Source organism: Apteryx rowi, unplaced genomic scaffold, assembly GCF_003343035.1.
Source record: "Apteryx rowi isolate R43461 unplaced genomic scaffold, aptRow1 scaffold_1114, whole genome shotgun sequence".
NCBI lineage: Eukaryota > Metazoa > Chordata > Aves > Apterygiformes > Apterygidae > Apteryx > Apteryx rowi.
In genome coordinates, this window is record NW_020447325.1 from 54,610 (window position 1) to 78,661 (window position 24,052).

General features: G+C 41.6%; 1 protein-coding gene across 1 annotated transcript in view; it reads left to right on the top strand.

The window, feature by feature from the left end:
- TRPM8 (transient receptor potential cation channel subfamily M member 8) overlaps positions 1-24,052 on the top strand; it is a 50,193-nt gene that overhangs the window by 22,528 nt on the left and 3,613 nt on the right. The window contains exons 12-23 of the mRNA XM_026077508.1: positions 1,109-1,204; positions 2,101-2,230; positions 5,158-5,303; positions 6,001-6,113; positions 7,017-7,233; positions 10,998-11,089; positions 11,681-11,822; positions 13,473-13,644; positions 14,148-14,325; positions 19,271-19,461; positions 22,301-22,400; positions 23,766-23,799. Of these exons, the coding sequence (XP_025933293.1) occupies positions 1,109-1,204; positions 2,101-2,230; positions 5,158-5,303; positions 6,001-6,113; positions 7,017-7,233; positions 10,998-11,089; positions 11,681-11,822; positions 13,473-13,644; positions 14,148-14,325; positions 19,271-19,461; positions 22,301-22,400; positions 23,766-23,799 (1,611 nt within the window). The remainder of the gene's footprint in view (positions 1-1,108; positions 1,205-2,100; positions 2,231-5,157; positions 5,304-6,000; positions 6,114-7,016; positions 7,234-10,997; positions 11,090-11,680; positions 11,823-13,472; positions 13,645-14,147; positions 14,326-19,270; positions 19,462-22,300; positions 22,401-23,765; positions 23,800-24,052) is intronic.

Below are 24,052 nucleotides of genomic sequence, written 5' to 3' on the forward strand. Positions count from 1 at the left end.
AAGTCCCCTGGAAGGAAAAGACAAAAATTTGTTTTGTTTCTGGTATAGCAGGATTTACTTTAACAATCTAAGTCTTGTTTTAAATTTAACTGCTGCCCTATTTTACGAATGCCTGTTAGGACAGGGTCATTTAACTACAAGAGGAATGGGTGAGTTTATTTGGGTATTGGGTTAAAAGATTTTTTTTTTATCAGAGCTATCAAAAAGCACGATCTAATTAAGCTTGTAATTTACACCAGTGTGAATTCAGAGTCTGGTACGGAGGTGCCAGATGGGCATGAGGAGGAATTTGGACTCTGGTATCTTGATCCATATTTAATACTTTTAAATGGTGGGATTAAAGTAAACCTTGCTAGCTGCAAGGGTGTCAAGCACCTTCTGGGCTTTATTTCATTGTCAGGTAGAACAGACTCCGTAGTTATTTCTGCACAGTAGATCCAAGCATCAGATCCAGATCTGAGTTACAAAACTGGAGTTCAGGCACCAGGTATGAAACTCTTGATCAGTTGTGGACTTAGGAAATGCAACACATGAAATTCAGGGAAGTTTGGTTTGAAACTTTTAGTTCACTTTGAGAGCTTCCACCGAAGCTTGTGCTCCTTGAAAGCTTTACTATTCAAGAATCATTTCCTGAGAGCTCTGCTGCCCCAGGTTCAAAATGCTTGAAAGGAAGGTGGTGATATGAAATTTCCTCTCTGTTTTTAAGTTTTTGTGAAGTTCTAGGTCTTGCTTAAACACCAAGGTCTGTTGGTGTAAGGTTAGGATTCCTTTTAGAGATTATTCATCCATGGTGTCTAAACACAAAGTCAAGCTGTGAACCAGACTAAATTATGTGGGGTAAAGCAGAATGTGACTTTGTCCTGAATTTCCTGTGATGCTCACCTTAGAAAAAACTGGGGGCTGATTCTCCTACACAAAATAGGAAAATACAAGGCTGCTGTAACTTAAGTTGGTGACAGACAAGTACCAGATAGCCAAGAGAGGGGGTCAGTGGGCTGTCTGTAAATGGAAGAAAATATGAAGAAAGAGGGTGTCAGGCTGAGGATTTGTTCCAGCTGGAAGCAGTTTACTGAGCTTAAGTCTGAGGAGTTGTTGCTTTTTCTTTCAGGATGAATGTCCTATCACAAGGCATCCATTGCAAGCTCTGTTTATTTGGTCAGTTCTTCAGAACAAGAAAGAATTGTCCAAAGTCATCTGGGAGCAAGTAAGTTGAATTTTTCTTTGGTCTCCTTTGCAAACGGCACAGTGGTGTTCCTTGTCTCTGGTTTGTAGGCCTTTKAAGGTTCTGGATCCATCTTCAAACACAAAACCACAATAAGTAACTGATAGGTGGCTCTTTAAGTAGGTTTAATATTACCCATATTGTGTTTGGGTGTGGATTTCATACTTGCCTTTTCTAATGTTAGGTGTGAGTCAGCAGGCCAAGCTAGCATTTAATTACATATAGCTGTACCTTCCTCATCTGTGTTCAAGCTTGAATGCTTAGTTTCCTTCCATTCCACAATCTGGATGTGTTCTGATCCCAGGTACTTGGTGTAAATCCATTTCTAATGCTGATTAGACTGTACATTTCATGATAATTGTATGAAATATGTCAACAAAATTCTCTCCTTTCTGGTCTCGAGTGTTTCAGAAAGCTGAGGGTGATTCACAGGCCACAGATGTTAGGGTAATGCAAGCAAAGCTAATGGACACTCCTGTTCATGTTGTTCTGCACCTCTGAAGTGCCTCCTTCCCACGCATGTGCGTGTTTTGCACAGAATGAACTAACACAATCTAGACAGCTCAGGGTAGATCCAACTGGTTCCAGGCGGGTGCGCAGTGAAGACGATGGTGTAGCTCACAGGAGAGAAGACCTTGTTTTGTGAATCTCCAGGCAGAAATGCAAAGCTGATACCTAACCATTAAACATGAACTTTTCAGACTGGTCACAAAGCTATTATTAAACCAATACAATGAAAGTTACTGTTTTTGTGAGACTGGATTTTCATTTGCTGAGAACACACATGCTGAACAGCTGTGTGAAAGAGGCATAATTTTTAAAAACTGTAACAAATTCCTTGGCAGAGGGCTTTGCATGACTTAACTCTCTTTCCATAGACCAGAGGCTGCACTTTGGCAGCTCTTGGGGCCAGTAAGCTCCTGAAAAGCCTGGCCAAGGTGAAGAATGATATAAATGCTGCTGGTGAGTCTGAGGAACTCGCTAATGAGTATGAGACAAGAGCGGTAGGTAAGTGCCTTTTTCAAGTCCTTTGGAAGTTGAATAGAAGGGGTTAGAAGTCAGGATCTGTTCCATTTCTTGGGATGTCATATGTTTTAATGATCTCCAGATATGATGTGTAGCAATGATGGCATAGCGATCTTTTTGTTCTGTGCAGATAAAGCAAACTGATAACCCCGCTGGTTTTGTTCAGCAAAATGCAAGGCAAGGTAATTCATTGGATTTGCCTGAAATGCTCTTCAGAAATTAAGGCCTGATTTGCAAAGAATAAAAATGACATCTCAAAAGCAAGCAGAAGGAAAGCTTTATTTAAAAAAAACTCTGTAGCCATCCAGCATTAAATGCTTCCCCTTAATGTCAAAATGTATTTTTACTACTTGAACACCTCTTCCCTACCACCTGTTCCCAGTCGAGGCTGTATGGCCCTGCCTGAACAGCGTGCCTCCTAATGTGTTCATTTTGTAGAGAATTCATCCTTTCTTGGGAAAAAAGCTACATAGTGCTAATGGTAATGCTAAGCAAGAGGGGTTCCCAGGAATAGGAAGGAGAATGCAGAATCAGAGAAGCTTTCTGCATGAGTGCTAGCTATAGTTGGGTTGGGAAGAGCCACCCTTCAGATTTGTGTGAGTACCTTTAGGGAGTGAGAAAAAATTGGAGATAAAAGTGGATTGAATTCCGAAGTTCTKAACTACCAAATAATATGTCTTCCTTATTTCAAGAAGACAAGCAATACCGTGTAATTTATTGAGAGAGCAGATATAGCTTGACTGTTTTTCTTCCTTTATATGACCTTCAGTTTCTCCTATCACAAGGATTGTCAGCAATTCAGAATCGCGAACCCAGCATCTCATGGGCTGGAGTAACCACCAGTTTCTTATTTAATGAAGTAATTGGTGACAGAGGAGACGTGCAATTTTTTTTAAGGACTTCCATTTTTGGAACACTGATGTTTCCTCAGTACCTGGTTAGCCTTCAGAAACATGCAAATGAAAGCCAACATAGTCAGTAGATACCAGAACAGGGATTAATTTGTAGCACCCTCAATTTAAGAAATTCAAGCTCATCTGTGGTACAGCTCAATGTGGGACCTTTTTTCCTGAACTAGGAGAGAAATACAATACAGTGCTGCCTCTGCAGCTTTATTGCAGGTTATGGCCTTATTCTTTTGCCTGATTTGCGGGTGGAAAATAGTGAATCCAGAACTGCATTTGCTTCCTAAATATTTTGCTGTCATCACCATAAGTCAGACTAGGTGACTGTGCAGTTGTAATAGCCCTGCAGGCTGAATAGGGAAACTTCATAGAGATGTTGGTTGAAAGGGCCCCTGGAGGCCAACCTTCTGCTTGAGGTGGGGCTATCACCAGGGCTAAATCTGTTCAGCCATGGCTTTATTTAGCTGAATCTTGAAAATTGCTAGGCATGGATATGGTTTTATTGCTGCTAAAAACAGATCATGTTTGCTGCTGTTCTGGGGCTAATGGAGTCTAAATTGACCTGTTGAACTTCTAGCCTTAATTTTGTTTGTGTGTGTATCAGAATGATTACAAAGCTCTATCACTGTCTACTAAGTAGTGGGGCTGGTTGTGGGAGCTGGCTCTCTAAATGGCTGTGCTGAAAATCTGTTGCTTGTTGACAGAAAGTATCTCATACTTCACAGGGTGAAAACTGTTTAAATATACTTTTTTTTTCCTTAAAGGTATGTACATCTCTTAGGCCTAAATTATTTAGCGAGATGTTATAAAGTGAACAGGTGCCACTGAACTCTGTGGGGAAATTCATCAAAATTTATCTGCCTGTTGTAGTGTACCTGGCAATACTAGCTGAAGGTATTGCTGTATGTGTGCTTCCTTGCAGTTACAGTAGCACAGCTGTTTGTGAAGTGCCTGGGGAAATAAGCTGTTTGAGAGGAGAATTTCTAGTGAAGGTGGATTTGTTTTTTAAAAACTCTGATCGCTCTTCAGGGCAGCGGCATGTTGCATTCTGTCACAGATATACCAACAGAACTACCTGCAAGTGGGGAATGTGCAGAGGTGGGGACAGAAATAACTTTCTTTAGCAAGTATCACAGCTGAATGCCTGTGTAATGAAACTGTGGTCTGAGATTTCATCCCAGCTTTGTATCAGTAACACTCAAAGCAATGCACCTGGGTCACAGGTCTAAAACTTGTTTTCTGTTTTAATTGCTGCCTTCCCTACAGATTTGCCCTGCCAGTCAAGCTTGTTTCTTCACTCCAGATGCATTACTAGTAAAAAATAAAATAAAAAAAAAAATCTGTAGATAGAATAAGAACCTCATAGCTTTTCTGAAACAGCCATGTTTGCAATGCATTTCCCAGCCTGAAAGCATCAGATTCTTCTCTTCTTTAACTCTACTGGTAATATGGGACTATTGAGACTGACTGTAATCATCAGATCAGTGCCAAATGAATGAAAATGAACCAAGCAGATGTATGGAGTCATACRTGTTACAGAACCTCATATTTTTCCTCAATTTTTAGTGCAGAACTGAAATCAATGCTATGTTTCTATGTAAGCTTGTTGAATATTACAGTTTTCCATCCAGACATGAATTCTGTATGAAAGCTTAGTATGTGCAGTTGGAGTTGTAAAGCAGTGTGCATGATGCTTTACAGTGATGAAAGTGTGGAAAGAGCTCTTGTGCGTGTGTATATACATACTGTATTTTTGAAGTCATTGAAGACAAATGCATCTGAGTTAGTGGAAAACTAAGTCTGGACTTGGAGATCATGTGTGAGTGATTGTGTTGGAAAATGTAGTAGAAATACGCAGCAGGTACCAGATGAATGAATGCTAGTGCTGGAGCACTGACCTGGGGAATTCCTGCCTTTCGAGCTGTGCAACTGTGGCTAAATGGGGACAAGGACAGATTTGATAGAGTTGCTTTCTCCCCTTGTGGGGCTGCTTCTTTCCTCCAGAGCTGTTCACTGAATGCTACAGCAGTGATGAAGATCTAGCTGAGCAGCTGCTGACCTATTCCTGTGAAGCCTGGGGAGGGAGCAATTGCCTGAAACTAGCAGTGGAAGCTAAAGACCAGCAATTCATTGCGCAGCCAGGGGTGCAGGTAATATCAGTGAAAAGAAGGCACATGGGTTTCTGTAACTTTTATGATCTGGGTCATTCTAAAGAAAATAAAGCAAATATTCTTGTTGTGAAAATGCTACGTCCATGTGAATAGTTTCTGAAAGGTCACACTGTCCTCCCAGAGTGTGAACATGGAGCTTTGCAAGGGGGTGAAGAAGCTATGTCTTGCAGTATCCTTAAAGAACGTGTTTGCAGTGCTATGAAATGTGTCAAAGAACGCTGATTGTGGCTGGCTGAGGACAAGGTGCCTGGCTCCTCTTGCTGAAATAGGAAGTGGCTGATTTGTCCACAAATGCTAAGTCAAGAGGGAAAGGGTTGATTTAGAGCTGTAAATCATAACTAGCTAGATGATAGAGGCTGCCAGAACTGACTTCTCCCTTGGCACAGTTCCCGTGCATGCACAGTGTGGATTTACTACATGGTGTAAAAGTACCGGACAAATCTGGTCAAGTCCTGCTCAACTTTGCTTTGAACTGATCCTGTAGAGAGGATAGCTGGATTAAGCAACCAGCATACTGTTACTGATGCAGAAAGCTTTCTGTATTGTTGAACTGGTAATTCCAGTTATTACTTTGTTTTAAATCTCAAGGCTTTTCTCTAAATCAGATGTCCTCTGATAGTATTCCTAGGTTATTTTGTTGCTGTTAGAAACTAGGATATTTTCTTCTTCCCTGCAGAACTTCCTTTCCAAGCAGTGGTATGGAGAAATTTCAAGAGATACCAAGAACTGGAAGATTATATTGTGTCTGTTCTTTTTCCCTTTAATTGGCTGTGGTTTCATCTCATTCAGGTAATGAACTGGGTTCTCATTAACAGAAGTAAAGCAAGTCAATATAGTCTTAGAATCATAGAATAATTGAAGTTGGAAGGGACCTCTGGAGGTCATCTAGTTCAACCCCTGCTCTAAGCAGGGTCAGCAGGTTGCCCAAGACCGTGTCCAATTGGGTGTTGAATATCTCCAAGGATGGAGGCTCCACCACCTCTCTGGGCAACCTGTTCCAGTGTTCTCTCGCTCTCAAATCTCTCCATTTTAAGTGTTTATATGTATTTTGCTTTATGTTAGCAGCCGTGTCATGCAATGAGTTTATCCTGATCAGCTCACCTAAGCAGGAGATTATCATGTCTGCTCTATGGATGGAAAAATAAGAGTTGCAGGTTAATTGACTTGTCCGCAGAGAACAGACAGGGAAGCTTACAGCAAAGCTGGGGGTTGGCATGGCCTGATTTGAAATCAGACTCACCTTTTGCTGCTCGTAGGTTCTCTTTGCTCTTGACAGAATGGTCACCTGAGAGGCTAATGAAAGGCTACTGTATCTCAAGGATGGGCATAAGTGGACCAGAGACAGCTTTCTTGTGGCTTGACTTTAGTGTCTGTGCCTCTTCTACTAACAAATGCTTTCTGAATGCTATTAATAATTAGATGAGGGCTCAGATAAAACTATTTAGTAGCTGAATGAGCTTTTGACAGATTACTTTCTCATTTTGATCTGGAGTTGAGATGTGCCACTTTACTTCTGTGCCTGAAGTCAGTGGGTGCAGAATGGCTGCCCTGCCTGCATACGTGTTGACAGACAGCCTTTAATATTCTGTGCTAGACTTTGCATCCTTCTAATTTTCACTTTGACACAGAGCACGAATGTTTCCAGGCATAAAAGCTATGTTTTGAGATCTTCTCCTACCTTTAATTCCCCAGGAAAAAGCCTGTGGAGAAGAGTAAGAAACTCTTGTTGTATTATGTGTCTTTCTTCACCTCCCCGTTTGTGGTCTTCTCCTGGAATGTGATCTTCTACATTGCTTTCCTGCTGCTCTTCGCCTACGTCTTGCTCATGGATTTCCAGAAGGAGCCTACTGTCCTGGAGATAATCCTTTATGTGCTGGTCTTCATCCTGCTTTGTGATGAAGTGAGACAAGTAGGCAGCGCTTGCAGACCAAAAATGTTTAATGCTAGATGCTAGAAAAGCCTTGGCTTCCCCTCCCCCCCCCTCCCATAGTTGCATAAGGCAGTGCACGCTGTTTCTAAGTTACAGGGGAACTGCCTCCTGTGAGTTATTCAGGCAACTCAAGGAACAGTGTGGTGTGTGGTTTTTTTTTTTCCTGATGTTTAATTCCTACTTATGCTACAATAACTGCAGTGTCTGTGGGCCAAGAGGAATGTGTACTGATTTTTGAGGCTCTGAATAAGCTGATGCCACTAGGGATATTTCTCAGGACCGCTTGGCTCAGATTGCCCAAGTGGTTGAAAATATAGAGGTTATATTTAACAGAAGCTGTATCTAGATGCATACTTCTAGATTAAATGGTTCCTGCTCCTTCCTCACATACCTGCTTTTTGTACCAATGAGCCAGTGTCAACATTATTTTCTCACTGCATATCATTAAGTATTTCTAATAATCTTTAATCAAAAATAAGAGGTTTTGCTACTTCCATCTAGAGTAGAAATAAGCCAGATGAGTACTTATTCTTTCTCAGCATTGCTTTGTGCTGTTTGTGAAGATACTGGCTTTCAGGCAAACCTGTCTCTACCAGTCAACATTCAGAGTGGTGGAGACTTGAGTGTAGAAGAGAGACTGGGGAAATTGGAAGAGAAACAGGTGTGCAGTTTCAGTGCAGTGCTGCTTTCTGATCATCCTGTAAAGCATAAGTCTCCAAAATGAGTTTTTTCTGGGTGATCTGCTGGATCAGGACACCCTGCTACAAAATCTCGTACRTGAGCTCAGATGTCAGGACACCCTGTCACAGAACTTCTTACATGAGCTCAAAAGACATTGCTGAGTCTTAATGTTACTATGCTTAACTCGCTGCATGGTCTTTTAAAAATTTTAATAGTCAATGTGGTACCCTGTTTAAGGCAACTTTACTTGCTAAGGAAAATGGGGGAAAATTAAAAGACTGTTGCAATGAAAACACTAATGAAGTGTTTGTTTCTGCTGATTTAGGTTCTGGTGTCTCTGGACCTGTCCTTGCACTTCCTGTGTGTACCCAGCAAAAACCCTGGGGAAAGCCTTAGAGATAGAAACCTTTTTTTCCTGCCAATGTCACTATTTCTTACTACCCTGAGCAGGTAGAACAGCTGCAGGTACCAGTAATCCCACTAGTAACTAGTGGCCAGACTGTACCAATTTGATTGCGGGAGTGGAGTCAGCTAAAATAGAGAATTTACTGAAGAAATCAAGTTATGGCTTATCTTTTAGCCAGTGCCCTGGCTTCAGAAATAATTTGCTAAGAAGCGAAAGGCAGAGAAGAGMCCTGCTCCTCTAAGCTTCTTGGAAAACTTCCTCCCTGGCTTTGTCTGAGATGGGTTTGAGAGTGCCTCAGTCTAACTCTATAGTCAAAATAGCACCTGTGCCCTTGATCTTTAGAGAAAGAGGGATGTTTCACATTTTGTTTTTGCATCAAATGAAAATAAGAGTAAGGTTGCCTGGGGTCCTGCTGTAGTTGGTGCAGTCACATAATTATTTTTGGGAAGAAGTCAGAACTCTGGTTAGAAAGTGATGTGTGTTCTGTGGAGGTGAAAGCTGCTAGAAGTTGCTCCAGATTTAAAGCAGGTTGTTTCACCAAGCAGGAGAAAAGAAGAAAAAAAAATCCAACATTTTGACATGTTGGCTCAATCTGTATCTGAACCCCAAGTCACTGGTGCCTATTTTCACTTCTGTCATAGCAATAGTGAAATTGGAGATGCCTTTTTTTTCCTGCTCTCTTCTTAGCCACATGGATGTAGCCTCCAGCCAGGTGAGTGGGTAGACTTGTGGAGCATGCAGGAAAAAAAATCCTGTTTTCTTAAACAGAGGAGGATTACGGACAGCACCTACCTGCAGGCTAACACTTAACAGTGGAAACTGCTTGATGTTGAAAGGGCTGAATTGCACTGCAGATCTCAGTTGTTTACACATATCTGCCTCTGTTTTCTCTCTGCTCCTGCACTAGACCAAAACCCACTTCTTTTCCATTTGTGCCCCTGATAAAAGAGGCATCAGTTGTAAACCTGCTGCATTTAATACAGTGTGTGGGTCCCAAGATGCTGGAGTAGTACAAAAGTGTTGGGTAATATCTTAAGCTTGACACCATGGTAGCTGCCAAATTCTGACCTGTCGATCTTCGGTAATACATCCCATTATGTGAAGAAACTGCAACCGTGGTGCAACTGGAATAGGAAACGAGGCTCTCTACTCATTCTTTTGCATTTAGAATAACTCCCTTCCCATTGTGTCTGTATGTTTCCTTTAAGTACTGAGTACAGAGTTACATTCCTTTGGATCTCTCAGTTATTAGAGAGATTCACTGCTCTGCACTCTACTGATTCAGAATTATTAGAGCTTTGGTTACTTTAATGGAAGTTTAAAAAAGAAAACGTACCCCCCCCCCCACACACACACACACACCTGTGCCTAGCAACTTAAAGCCCTGGGATACACAGAGAAAACCCGAAATTAATATCTTCAGCCACTAGGTGCCAGCATTCTGCTTCATAAGCAGTTCGTACTCTTCCAGGAGTTAAGAAGTTGCAGGCAAGGTAGGCTGTAGCATTTTAAAGGCTTGTTGCACCTCCAATTGTCCCTCAATGCATGAAATTATTTCACATTCAGTTGCTGAAAATAATGTTTTTGGGCTGATCTTACTTTTTATAGGAGTCAAGTCATTCCAAACATGAATAAAGTTGTGGGGTTAATGTAAGGGGCTGACATTCAGCAGAGGCTTTGCAGTGGGATTTCTTACGATCAAGGGCTCTCTCTGTTCCTCTGGGGTTGGTGGAGATTTTTTTTCTGGTTAAGCTGATTTTCGTAATGAGTCACTTCTGACCTGGATCCAGAAGTTGGTTCCTGTACATGCTTTGGATCCAGGGTGCACTACCTGTAGTTCAGTTTGGGGAATGGCAGATGTTCTCACCAGCTTTGCAATTCAGAAATGGAGAGGCAGGTAATTAAAAGCATAAATTAAATCTGCATCTTTGACCAAAGGCATGGAAAGATTACTGAATGAGCTCTGCAAAAAACCACAGGTTAGAATACTTTAACTGCCCTGAAACAGTGACCCCACAGTGTTTCATCCTTTCTTAGTAGGTCAAAGCAAGACTCTCTTAACCCATTTGGCAGTGGTTCTGCTGGAGCATACTATGATCTACCCTAAAGTCCCTTGGCAGCATGTGATCTCTCTGCATAGTAATCTCAGTTTGTCAGGTGTGTCCTTCATCTCCCCCAGAGCACAAGCCTCTGTATCACTTGAGTTGTGTCCTTTGGGCACAATAAACCCCACTGTACCTGCATATTGGTGTCACCTGTGTGCTTAATTGGTCCCAGTGCAAGAGCATTAGTCTAGGACATCTGGACTGCAGGAGAAAAATTGCTAGTAAACTCTAAACATAGAAAATATTCACCCATAGTCTTATTAGAAGTTAGCAGTAGAAAATATGTTGGCAGTAATTTCTGGTATTGCTGGGTATACTAAAAATCCTCTTTTGGGGGAAATTACAACCAGTCTGAACTCTGGTATACACATTGTATGAGTCAGAAAGGTCATTGGGCAAGGAGGCAATCCTAGCTATTGTAGTAGATGGAATATTTACCCATGAGAAGCTCCAGTAGGAGACATGGGAGGGAGGAAGTACCCATGGATGAGCTCCCCAAGTCAGTGGCCAGTGCTATGTGGTGGTTACTTTCTACTCTTTTTCCTTTCTAGTGGTACATGAATGGCAGTAAGTATTTCTCAGATCTGTGGAATGTTATGGATACGCTAGCAATCTTTTACTTCATAGCAGGGATTGTATTCAGGTGAGTAGTATCTTTTCTTGTGGCCATGGTATGGCTTTCTTTCCAGGTTTTGACTACAACCTCTAGATTTTGGGAAATAATGTCTTCATTAAACTTGGGGAATAAACTCACTTTTGTTTATGAAGGCCACAAAGACTACTAACCGTTGACTCTAAATCTTAATAAAAAATGTTTTCTCCTGTTGGGTTAATGGAAGTTGAGTTCATCTCTGGACTCAGAGGAAGCTTCCCTAAATTCGGATCTTCTTGGGCCAGCAGAACAGCCCTTCTTAATACTTAGCTTTACATGAGCGTTTTAACACAGAGATGATTGATATGGTATTAGATTTTATGACATTCCCTTCAAGACTGGCTATACAGAGCACACCAGACAAAGTTGCAGGGGATGGTAAGATGGATAATGTCTCAAAGAGTCAAAAGACCACATGTCATCAGATGGGAGGGTGAGGGGATGGGGCCCTGAGCGTCTGTGCCCTGTTTCCCATTTACTCACTTTCTGCTCCCCAAGGATTGTTTCAATTTATTTTTTTGTGTGCGTGTCTTCTGCATGTTTTGCCCAGCACTTCATTTTCTTTTTTTTTCTCTCCACCAGGCTTCATTCATCCAATGAAAGTTCTTGGTATTCTGGGAGAGTCATTTTCTGTTTGGACTACATAGTTTTTACTCTGAGGCTGATCCATATTTTCACAGTTAGCAGGAACCTAGGACCCAAAATTATTATGCTGCAGAGGATGGTAAGACTCTGGCAGCCATTCAAGACAGTCTAAATAAATGATGTGATGCCTTGTTTTTCCTCCAGAGTGAAATTCACCACTGTTCTGATGATGGCAGCAAGTTCTCTCCTTCTCTTAAATCTGCTAAACAGGATTAATTAAGATTTAAATAGGACCTAATTAAGAGCGCAGTCTTTTTCTTTCCCTATGCACAGGGTTGCATTTCACTCTGAATGAAGATCAGGCTGAAGAACAGGAAAGAAATTTGCTTCCCAGTAGCTTTTATCTTAGGTGTCTCAAATGTTTCAGTGGTATATTCAGTCACTTATTTGTTACTCACATGAGCATTCCCTGAACACGATGACAACAATAAATGGTATAGGAGAAGGATTTCTGTCTTTTCACATCCACCACACAAAGAACTAGAGAAGCTGGTGGTGAGGAACCTCTGTGTGGAGTAACCTGGCTGATTCTGTCCTTCATGGTGTGGGTGAATGTTTCTTAGCAGACTTTGAAAGGTTTGGGAAGAATCTGGAGTTACAGATAATACAAGACAAGGTGTGGCAAGATGCAACTTGCCCTAGGTGTGGGAATGGGGGTCTGTTCAGGGAGCTGGGGCTGGGGCTGATCTTCAGTCCAGTAATGCCCATGTATGCACACACACATATACTCCAAAGAAAAGATTTGAAGTGTACTGAACAGAGGGAGCATTTGGACAATGACACTGAGAGAACAGGTGAAGTGAGTATTGTTAATGTCTTTGAGAAAAGTTCTCCCTCTCTTGCTTTCTCCTCCTCACCATTTCTGTGGTGGCTGGGTGGTCGTGGGCACACTCTGTACCATAGCAAAGGGTTGACACACACGGAATTTAAAAAATAGGTGTGTGGTGACAGTGGGAGTATTAGCATGGACTGCAGCTTACCCAGGAAGCTTTTATTTTGCCTTGTACCACTGTTGCAAAGTAGAAATCTAGAAATTATCTGGTTCTAGAGTGTCTTATGAGGAAGCAACAACACAGGATGTTGTTGTACATCTTTCTCTTGTTTGGCCCAGTTCAAAAGGGACAAGGGGCTGGGTAGGTCTAATAATAAAGCTGATTGTGGTTGGTGGGAGGACAGGTCTTGGTGGAGGTAGATCTGCAACTAAAAAGGCCCAGCTAGGATATTACCAGTCTTTGGTTATCCTTACATTGTTAAGAGCTGGAAATTCATGAAACCCTTATCCAGAGTATCTGGAATATTGGCGCTGGTTTTAAGCCACTCAGGATGATATTTTCAGAAGTGGCAGCTGCTTTCACCTGAAACTCAACTGCCGGGTCTGTGGCCATAGTTGTTATATTAGTCTATAGATATAGRCATATATAGTCTTTCATGTGTATCTGGCTTATGTGGGTGGAGTCTGTCTGCCAGTGGGATATCCTGTATTCTGAAATGCGCCCTATTCTTAGGATAGCTTAAACATTTTTGAAATTCCATGAGGGGGAATGGTCAGCGGTGTGTGTGTTGGTGACCATAAGTCAATAGAGCAGTGATCTGAAAACTTGCACTAAAATGTTGCTGACCATGTTTCGGATATTTGTTTTCCACCCTCACATCAAATTAGGGAGGCCTGTTGCAGGGCTTGCAACAGGCACACGGTGCACTGATGTATTTGCTTGTTGTCCTTTCCCAGATGATAGATGTCTTCTTCTTCCTCTTCCTCTTTGCTGTGTGGATGGTGGCCTTTGGCGTGGCCAGGCAAGGCATCCTGAGGAAGAATGAGCACCGCTGGGAGTGGATATTTCGTTCCGTCATCTACGAGCCATACCTGGCTATGTTTGGCCAGTACCCTGATGATGTTGATGGTACCTGTCTTATCTGGCAAGCTCTCCTAGGCGGATGAAAGGCTCTGTCCTTTCAGTGGTTGTCCAGTTATATGTTTGCATGGGACAAGAATTTCTTCAGCTGTGGTGTTCAGGGGATCAGCAGCTGAACRGTGGCCCAGGCTAAGGCTTTTAAAATGGGGCCTGTCAAGAGAAATGGGTTCCCCTGTACATCTGATGTAGTTTCTAACTATTCAGCCCTCCTCTGTTGCAACCTGTCTCTCTAGATGCTCTTTACAGCTAGTCTTCCTCTCCCTTCTCACAGCTAAAATAGCTCTCTGTATTTGAGGCACAGCATCTGTCCCAATATGGTTTGTCTGCTCCAACCTTTTTGACCACTTCCCTCCAAGCAGCAACAAGGCAAGGTTTTATGTCTGATGGGGAGGGGTGGAAGGAGGAGACAGCACATGTTGGGTTTGGTTGCCATACCTGAGGCAGAAAAACAGGGGAGGGCTCACAGTTTGCTATCCTCATCTCTCTCTGAGGTACCACGTACAACTTTGACCGCTGCACCTTTTCTGGGAATGAGTCCAAGCCCTTGTGTGTGGAGCTGGATGCCAACAACCAACCCCGCTTCCCAGAGTGGATTACCATTCCCCTTGTGTGCATTTACATGCTCTCAACTAACATTCTCCTCGTGAACCTGCTGGTGGCCATGTTTGGGTATGTAATAAAGGAGCGATCATCTGCTTGTGGTGTCTGTATAAATATCTGAGGAAGGGAACTGAGTCCTGGAAACCTGCAGGAAGCCAGGCCTTGGATTCTACCTGTGTACTTTGCAGAGGATTTGCTGCAAGTAGGCTGGACTCCCAGCTCAAAAGAGACCTCTGAAGTTAAGGCTGGTGTGGGAAGGTGAACAAGGGCAAGATTATTCCGTAATTCTCATAGCAATCTGATCAAAGCTAGTAGTGTCCTGGGGATGGATTCCTGCCTGTCCTTTTACTACTTCTGAAAGCATCCTTTGCATACTGTTATCAGAGGACATTGAAATAACTGAGGTTTGCCTCTCAAGAATTGGTCATCCTTGCATAGTAAGCCTGGAGCCTTTGTGTTGGAGAAGAAAAGCAAATTTCTAAGATTTTGGTTTTATGACCGGAAAAATTGAATTTCCCATGAACTATGAGTTTGGAGCCCTGTTCCATTCCATTTTACCTGCTAAGATATTTTACAGGCTTAATTATTTTTAAAATTGTAAACAATTAAACACCTGTTGGCCATCACTGCCTGAAGCACTACAGATATGGACAATGTAATGCATGAAAAAACCCTGATGCCTGGAGAGTGAGAGTGCTGTGATCACAAAATGTGCCTTTCAGAACTCTTTGCCTGGGGCAGCTTCAGGGAAGAGCTGTCAGCTGGACCCTGCTAAGACAGAGTTATTAGTATAATTGATATTTCTAACAGGTCTGTGGCCTTGTGTTGCAAGGGCTCATGCTACATCAAGAGCAGTGTTTGGGGAAATCCTTCTTCCTTATGCCTTTGCCTGCTCTTGGGGCTGGGAGGGTTTCCTAACCAGAGGTACTGCCCCATAGGATCTCACTGTGAGATCAGATGACAAGTGACTAGAGCTGCTTCTTGCTCTGTTTGTACTGATGAACACAACACAACAGATCTAGCAGGAAGGATTGTTCCTTTCCCAGTGTCACAGGTGTCCTTGTCTTTACTGGTGCTACTCTTTGGAAATCAGTGCTTTGTGTATTAGTGATACATTGTGACACCTTCAAGTTCTCCCCTAATATTAGGGGACCCAGAGGGACTTGCTGAAGTGAAAGGCGTTTTATTTTTAAGGTGTTAGTCAGATTGACAGTGAGGACTTATTTCTTACAACCAAGTATTATTTCATAATACTGGAGCTGGTTGTTTTATGTAGCCTTTGCCCACAAGTCCAAGTAATACACTTAGCTTTAAAAGTGCACAATTGTAATAGCTGCGTCTCTGTGGATATTTTTTAGACACATGCTTCTTGACCTGGGCTGGCTCCATGGTCGCGGAGTTTGAGGATGGTAATGAACCAGTTCAGACCTTTCTAGGACGGAAAACTGACTGACATGAGAAGGAATCTTCTAAAGTGATAGAGATGAAATCTGTGAACTTGAAATGCTTGCAGCTTCCCTTGTCTTCTAACCAGTGCAGCAAACAACCCTCAAGGTGTCTTACAGGTCAGATGAGGGTTTAGTAATACACTCTCTCAGGTTCTGATGTGAGCAGTAGTTTAGTTAGCTTTCCTAGGCTATCTGTCTTCACTGTGCTCCACCCCAGTGTTATATCCTTTGATTGCCAGATTTTCTCCCTGCTTCTGTTTTTTTGGCATTCTCCCATCAACTGATTTCATTTTTTCTTAGCCAAATTGACTTTCCTGTTGTTTATTTATCCCCATGTATTTTTTTATAGTCCTTTTCTGGTTTTATATTACTGGTGGAGTTAGTACGGAGTGGAATACTTTCTGATGCAGTACAGTGACCACTGGAATACATCTATGCAGTGAGTGTGAGACTTGAAAGGTTTGTTCATTCTGCAGCATCAGGCTCATTTACAGCCTTTGGATCAGGCCTGCCAAAGACAGGATTTTCCTCCTTCCACTTTGAAGAAAATGCTTGGATCAGCCATGCTCCAGTATGCAGTTCAACACACTCTCTGGCTGCAAAAGAAATGGAAAGCAGACATGTGCAAACCATCTGCTTATAAACACAGCCATAGATGATGAATGCTTAGCTATATGATATTGGCTGCTAATTCCAGGCCCAGGAGCAGTAATCCTGGAAGGTCACCAACCATGTGCTTGCAAGGCAAAGTAAAACAAATTTGCTTTACACATCAAGTCAGAGGACACACATGACTCATTTACTTTGTATTGCATCAGTCTAAGAACACATGTATGCACAAGCACCTTGGGAGTACTTCTACAATGCTATCATGTAAATGCCTACAAAACACTTTTAGAGATGCTAGTTACTTTAGGAAGAATGCACACACCAAGTAAGAAGCCTCCATTCTCTTGGCAAAGTTCTGCATGATTGTGGTTCAGTTTCAGAGCTTGGAGGTGTTCTCCGTGTCTCTGCTGGGCTTTGTCCAAGCCCCTGTGGTTCACACAGGGGGTGATGTCTGGGTCAGTGCTTTATTAAGCATGAATTTCTGCACAACTGACCTTGCTGTTGGACTGAATGGAATTATTACTGCAGTCTTTTTATGACATTATAGTTTTATTAACCAGAACTGCTGCTTGGTCATGATGGGCATTGAGGCTTTGGTGTGTTACTGCTCTGTTGAACCTGCTATTTATTGTTCTGACTTACACCACAGGCAGTGGGCTGCATCTCCTCAGGACACGTAAAAGGACTTTGTCTTGAAAAATGCCATCACTTCTGTTTTTATATGGTAACTTATCTGTCTGTGGATCTACCAGTCAGAAGACCTATTCTGGCATCTTGTGAAGTGTTAGACAAGCCATGCAGATGAGTCAGACATCTGAAATGTGGTGCTGGTAGCTGCTGACCTTATCACATATCCTTTGAGTATTGGTTTGTGAAATAAAAATGGCGACAGTCTTGTACATCACCTAATATGTTGACTGTATTGGGACCAGCAACACCAAACCAGAGCTGATCCTCAGGGAAGTGTTTCCTGAACTTCTTTCACAAATCTTTGGTGTTTATACTGCAAGCTTTTACACAGAGGTGAGTTAAATAAGAAAAGTCCTTCACGTCTGACTTGGGGCAGGTGGTTCAGCAGCGTAAGGCTGTAGTCCATGCTATGCCATGATGTGTCTAGATTAGTATATGCTTGGCAGGACTTGGTGGTGGAATGGGAGATGGGAAGTGGCAGGGATGAGACATGAGGGAGGCAACTCACTGGAGGAACATCTGCTGCTGCTTTCCTGGCATGCTCCACAGTGGAGAATTCTGAGGCTCTCTGAGTTTCTTGGTCAGGAAAACAGATTTCTTGAGGTTGACCACAATTCTGTTGTGTTTTGATGGTACCCTGGCTGTGACAGGCTTGGCAGGAATTTGCTTTGGCAATGGGTGTATTTACAGGAGCCACTGAGGAGTTTTGGTTTGCCTGAGGAAGATCTCCCTTCCGAATGCCAGTGTAGTTTTTCCTGGCTAGTCTGAGATCAGATTCATTAGTGTGATGATTTGAGAACCCCTGAGCTCTGGGATCAGCTCTCCCTTTTGCTATGAACATTTCCTCCCATGCTGACCTAGACTCCAAAGCCAGTCAGAAATGTGAGTTTTGGCAAAGTGTTTAGAATGGGTGCCAGAAAAGACTGTTGGAACATTTATCTATAATACCTGTGTTTTCTTAACCTGCACAGGACCTTGGAACAGAAGATAATGCTTATGCTCCCTGGAAAGGGTGAAAGCAATCCACATTAATAAAGGAAAATGTAGCAGCAAGCCAGGTCTACCCTAGAAGCTTTTGATATTTTTTGGAACATTCGCTTATTTTAACAGCACCTGGTGGTAAAAGCTCTGGTTCATACAGTATGACAGTAAAAACCTCCTTTTTGCCAGTTCAGCTTATTTTGTGGAAGGATCTGGTATAAATTCTCTAATGACACTCTCAGAGCTTTGCTTAGTGCATTTTGATGATAGACTGAACAACTTAATGAAGCAGCAGTGTTGAATTGTACTGAACTCAAGAAGGCCTGTGGGCAAACAGCAACCTGAGATGTTTTTTCTTGATGCATTTAGAAATGTGCACATCTGTGGTGGCTTCTCCTAACACCAGTGTGTTCATAGTATTTGCTAGTCTTTAACAATGCTGGTGACTGTTAGACATCAGTCCAATCAGTCTCTCTATGTTGTTAAAATTAATACGTGGTAATTACAACAGAGAATCTTACCTCTTCTTTGCATCCAGCATGCATCAACTGAAAAGGATGAATATTAGTTTACATTCTGCATACTTCAGATACTTCTGAAATTAAGGATTGCATTTGTCTTCTAAAAGGATGGATAATTTCCAACAAAATACTTGTAGGTGAAGGTCTTGGCTTATCTCCTGAAAGGATCCCATCAGGATCTCAACGTGGACATTTTGAAAATATCCATCTGCCCTTTAATGACAGCAGTGAAAGGTCAGGCAGTCTGCGAGCTGTTTGCTCAAGTGGCTGTTGCTTTGCTGAGTTCTTACAGTGTTTAGTACAGTAAGTTTGATGCATGACTGGATCTCTCTTAATACCTCTACTAAAAATCTCAAGAGCTTTCCATTCTTTGTAAATGGTCTATTTTTAGTAAGTTATCTGGTGAATTAATGAGATGTAGTATTTTGCAAAGAAGCATCCTGTTCTCGTGTGTCCATGCTGGAAGAAAATTGCCTAGAGCTAAGGTAGTGAAAGTATGTGGAGTATTTTCTCCCTATTCCTATTTTTCAGTTTGTTTGTAACTTCAAGGGTTTCTTCTACTGTCTTAATTCCTCCTATCTGCAGGTTTCTCTCTAGAAAGGACAATAAACTCAGTAACCTTCTAGTCAGTAAAAATGACCAACTCCAGGATGACTTTACAAAAACATTTTCTGGTATAACAGAATAAGGCCATGTTATTAGGCTTTGATGGAGTTCTTTGGTGAATAACTAATGAGATATGTATTTTCTTTCTTTGTCTGTTAGCTACACTGTTGGATCAGTACAAGAGAACAATGACCAAGTGTGGAAGTTCCAGCGTTACTTCTTGGTCCAAGAATACTGCAGCCGCTTGACTATCCCCTTCCCTTTTGTCATCTTTGCCTACATCTTCATGGTGATGAGGAAATTTTTTAAATGCTGCTGTAAGAATGAAAGTAAAGAGCCATCTATTTGCTGTGAGTAGGATTACTTCTTACTGCCTACGAGTCAGCTCTGTGACAAGTGCATTGCAACTCTTCCATGGCATGCTGTACTCAAACCAGGCAGTTAGTGTTTGAGGGGGAAGTTTTCAAGGGCAATGTAGATCCTGGAGGAAGTGGTTGTTGTGGAAATGAGCAGCAGTTCATTTTCTCCATCAAATACAAAACCACAGTGTTGCTGGAAGTCTTTCTGATGAGATTCAAATCAAAGCCTCTGGCTGCTTTTCAGACATAATCTTCCTTGAGTACTCAAAGTTGCACGCTCTCTGGGCTATGGGGAATTATACTGCTAACTTCTTTTGTTAAGCTTCCAATTGAGCTTTGAAAAAAATGTTGCTTTTGCTGTGGTGGTGTGGTGTGTGTTTTTGTTGTTTTTTTAAACTTTTCTGCTCTAAATAACTTTGGTTTTGCTGTGGTTAGGCAGATTTTGTGTGCTACCTCGAGACCTACTGCACTTCAGTAATATGCAGAATCATCCAGTGCTTTCTTTTTGTCCAAGCAATTTCAAAGCACAATTAGCTCATGTATGTAAATGACTTGTCTTAAAATTAATCCCATCTGTTTAGAGGTGCCTGTGCTACTTTCTATCTTTGAAAGCTTTTTGCATTAGACCACCTCTGCTACAAGTTACCTAAACATATAGAGCATGCAAGATCAAGGATTTCCTGACACTTGGGAACAGTGCAGGAGGAATGCACTACCCATTCAGATGCTGATGAGAACTGAAATGGGATGTTTTACACTTTTCATGCAGACCATGAAGATGACTTTCAGCTGCTGTGGGTTTTGGATGAATTTATTCAGTGCTCTAATTCTCTGCTTGCCACTGTACCTTCTGGAATTGCGTTTCTTTTTCTCCTTCTTTTACAATCTTCCAGCTAATGAAACTCGTTGCTGCTAGGGCAGCCTGATAGAGTGCAAGCTTCTTTAGAGGCTCTTTTGATTGAAGGAGAAAGCAGAGAGTCTTCTGGCCCTCTGGGCATAGCCAAATAAGCAAACCGTGTCAGGAAACCATCCTCAAAAATGCAAGAGTGGCTGAGTCAGTCCCATAGCTATTTCCCCTTTATTTACTCTTTCAGAGGGCACAGATATGAATTGTTTTAACACATTCCCCCCACCACCACCACCCAAATGGAATGTTTTCTCTGGAATTGTCTGTTGTTGTTGTTGTTGAAGTGCCATTCATAGCAGATGAGGGAGGATAAGTTAATTGACAGACTTGTTCCCATCTATCAGCATCCTGACTGTTGCCCTGCAGCACAGGCTGGATGTGTTATTAGTTTAGGAGAAAGATGCTTGCTTTGGGGTATAAAATTTCTTAGTGCTGACAAAATTATCTTGGCTTTCTGAAGCAGTGTTTGATTTCCTTCTTGGAGAGATAGTCTAATTGCAGATATTTCTTCCCAAGTGGTGCATGGTGATCTTGTTCTGGAAGCAAATGAAAGAATTAAAGCCAGAATATCATTGTGACTGTGCTGATGAAGAGAACTGCATGGAGGAAGCAGCTCTAATATATTGACTATTGCAAAATCCTAGCTTTTCCATCAAACTCTTATAGAACTAGTCTGATTGGGATTTGGGTGCTTAAATGCCTGTGGGTGTCTGGGCGGAAAAGTAAGGCTATGTGAGGTCAGAGGAGCACTGGGTGGTGGAACCAGGGCTTAAATCATTTGTCAGCCATTGACCTGTCTCAGGAATGGATATTTGATGTTTGCAGAGTGATGACAGAAAATCCAGACTTTGGAGCCTCCTCACACACGCATCACTCCCAGGCCTTCTACCTCTAGCTTAATTAAAAAAAAAAAAAAAAAAAAAAAAAAAAAAAAGCTTTTGTGGTAGGTTTCCCCAAGTGAAATATGTATATATGTAGGGCAAGCGCAATTCCGAGTCTCCATTCCCAAATAACCTTTGATTATCGTCATGCTCTGTGACCATGCAATGTCGAGGAGTGATGTATATGTCCTATGGCTGTCAGAGCCATGTGCTATTTGAAATATCAAGTTATCGAACCCAAAGGAAGTGCTGGAGAACTTTTCAGCCCTTTTGGTGTTGTTCCTCATCAGGCTGCCTCAGTTCTCTTCCTGCTTTTACAGCTTTTAAGCTAAAGCTTGCTCTGACTGTGGTGTGCCAGATGCGGGCCTGCACAACTCTGTGATTGAATCAGTTGCCTCTGGAGCCAGACTTCTTTAGTGGGGTTTGTGCTGTCCTGTTAGAACAGGATAAAATGCAGAAGTGTTTTCCTGGAGGACTTTGACGCCTCAAAGTGTGTCTTGTTCTGTGTCGTTCTCTAATTTACAGCATCAACAGGAGATGCTTTCTAGAGAAGAAAAAGCTTTGAGACGTTTTAGTTCAATAAGAAGTCATACAGTATTGTTATTAATAGATGTTACTCCTAATGACCTGAAACGGGATAAAGTCAAAATGATTAGTATAAATGCAAAATTCAAAATCCAATTTGGAATTTTTTGGAATGTTTTATGTCTGTTGAAATGGCTGCTGTTTTACAAAGCATGTTAATCAAAACTCAAGAAATTCTAGAGAGTGTCTTTTGGGTTTGGGAGTTGTGTGTTGGGAGGATTTTTTTTTATATCAGTGCCGGTGGTCAGGAGTATACAGCAAAATGTGTTAATGTCATATTTATATCAGAGCTGTGTTATAGCTGGAAAGTGGGGCTGTGAATGCTTTGTATGCAGAGAATGGAATCATTAGTCTCTGTGAGTGCAAGCACTAACCCAGCCTTTTCACATCTCAGCATTGGATAGACAAATTAAGTTAATCTAGTGTGTTCTTTTTTTTATATATATACATTTCCTAGGCTTAAGAAATGAGGACAATGAAACTCTGTCATGGGAAGCTGTCATGAAAGAAAATTACCTTGTCAAAGTCAATACCAAAGCAAACGATTCATCAGAAGAGTATGTCTGCCCTTTTTTGTCTTTACTTTCTTAACCTTCTGTCAAGTATTTTTAATAAAATCAAGTTTTCAGCAACTCTAAATGTTCATAAACTAATGAGCATTTAAATAAACCTCAACCTAAATATGCCCATTTTGTTTTGAACTGAACGATTGTTTTTTATCAGCTGCTGTAGCATGGCTTCAGAAATAGTTCATTGGGCTGGTAAGATGTTAATGATAATATTGCAGATTTATAATGGCATATTATACACACAGTATCTGGATAGATGTGTTAGGCACACTTGTTCCAAAATGTCTATCATAATATTTCTCAGATAATTTCATCTTTCTGTATCTGAGCTTTTCTACTTTACAATTTGATCAGAAAATGCTATATTCTTGTAGTACTTTGAGATCTCATGGTGGAAAGCAGTTTTATGTGAGAGCTAAGTAGTTATATAAAATTATACAATTAGAGAATATTTAAAATGTGGTCTGAAATACCAAGGATTCCAACAGTATCAGTGTGTATGGAGATCTCTGCTTGGCATAAGCAGGAGAGACTTCTGGGGATAGGGAAAATGCTATTTGGTATGATGAGATTTGAAGATTTAGCGACTTGGACTACTTTTCTTTGCCTGTCAGATCACAACATTTTGGTTATCTTTGGGATCTGCCCCAGTGTTTTCAGAATAATAGTTTAAAAGCAAAGAGAAATATTAAAGAAAGCTAGAAAGCAGCAATAATAACCTGCCTAATGTTTGATGTATATGATGGCATAATTTTGTAGCTAGCTTCCAACAGCTTAGAAACTTCCTTAAATCAAGTGCAACAGAAGAACTGATAAGGCTGAGTGGGAAGGACCAGACTCTTCTAGGATATCCCTCTGTCCCTGCTGTGACCATTGCTGTCTTTTAAGTATTTTTGTTAAGACTACCCAGAGGCACTCAACATTGGATAATAAGATGAACAAATAAAAATAATAAAAAAAGCTTTTATATTGAAAGCAGAAGGGTCATGACAAGGAACGTGGAAAAGTGCAGCACTAACAGTAGTTTGTATGTTAGCTTGTCACAAAACCAAACCACTTGCAGACATGCCTTCCTGGAAAGATGAAATGATGGTGCTTGGAAGGGACATCTGCAGTCAGCCTACTTTGTAACGGACCTCTGACTACGTGCAAAGAGGACAGGCTTCTGAGAACTTCACATTCTGCAGGTGCCTTAGCTCCACTCTTTGGTAAAAGATGAGGACTAGATGTGCTGATTTCAGATGGACTTCTGTAAGGCAGTTCTGCATGGTTTCGCAAAGGAAGAGCGGTCAGCCGTAGCTTCTCTAATGTATGATCTCAATCCTCTCTTCTGTGTCTTCTTTCTATTTTCAGGATGGTGCATCGATTTAGACAACTGGATGCAAAGGTATTTGTGTTTTGGACTGCTCTAGGGGATGTGCCCCTCTGGGAAGGCAGCTAGTGGTGCACATAGAAACTAAGCATCACTGGGAGCTGTTTGCAACTGTTATCGTCATCAAGATCCTATTTTCATGGGGCTTTGTTAACATGCTCTTTGCACCTTTGGTTCTCAGTGTAGGTTCATATTGTGCTGGAAAATAAAGTAGAAGATGCTTGCTAAGCATTGTAGAAGTGTTTCTCAGTATTCTTTGGGTGGCATA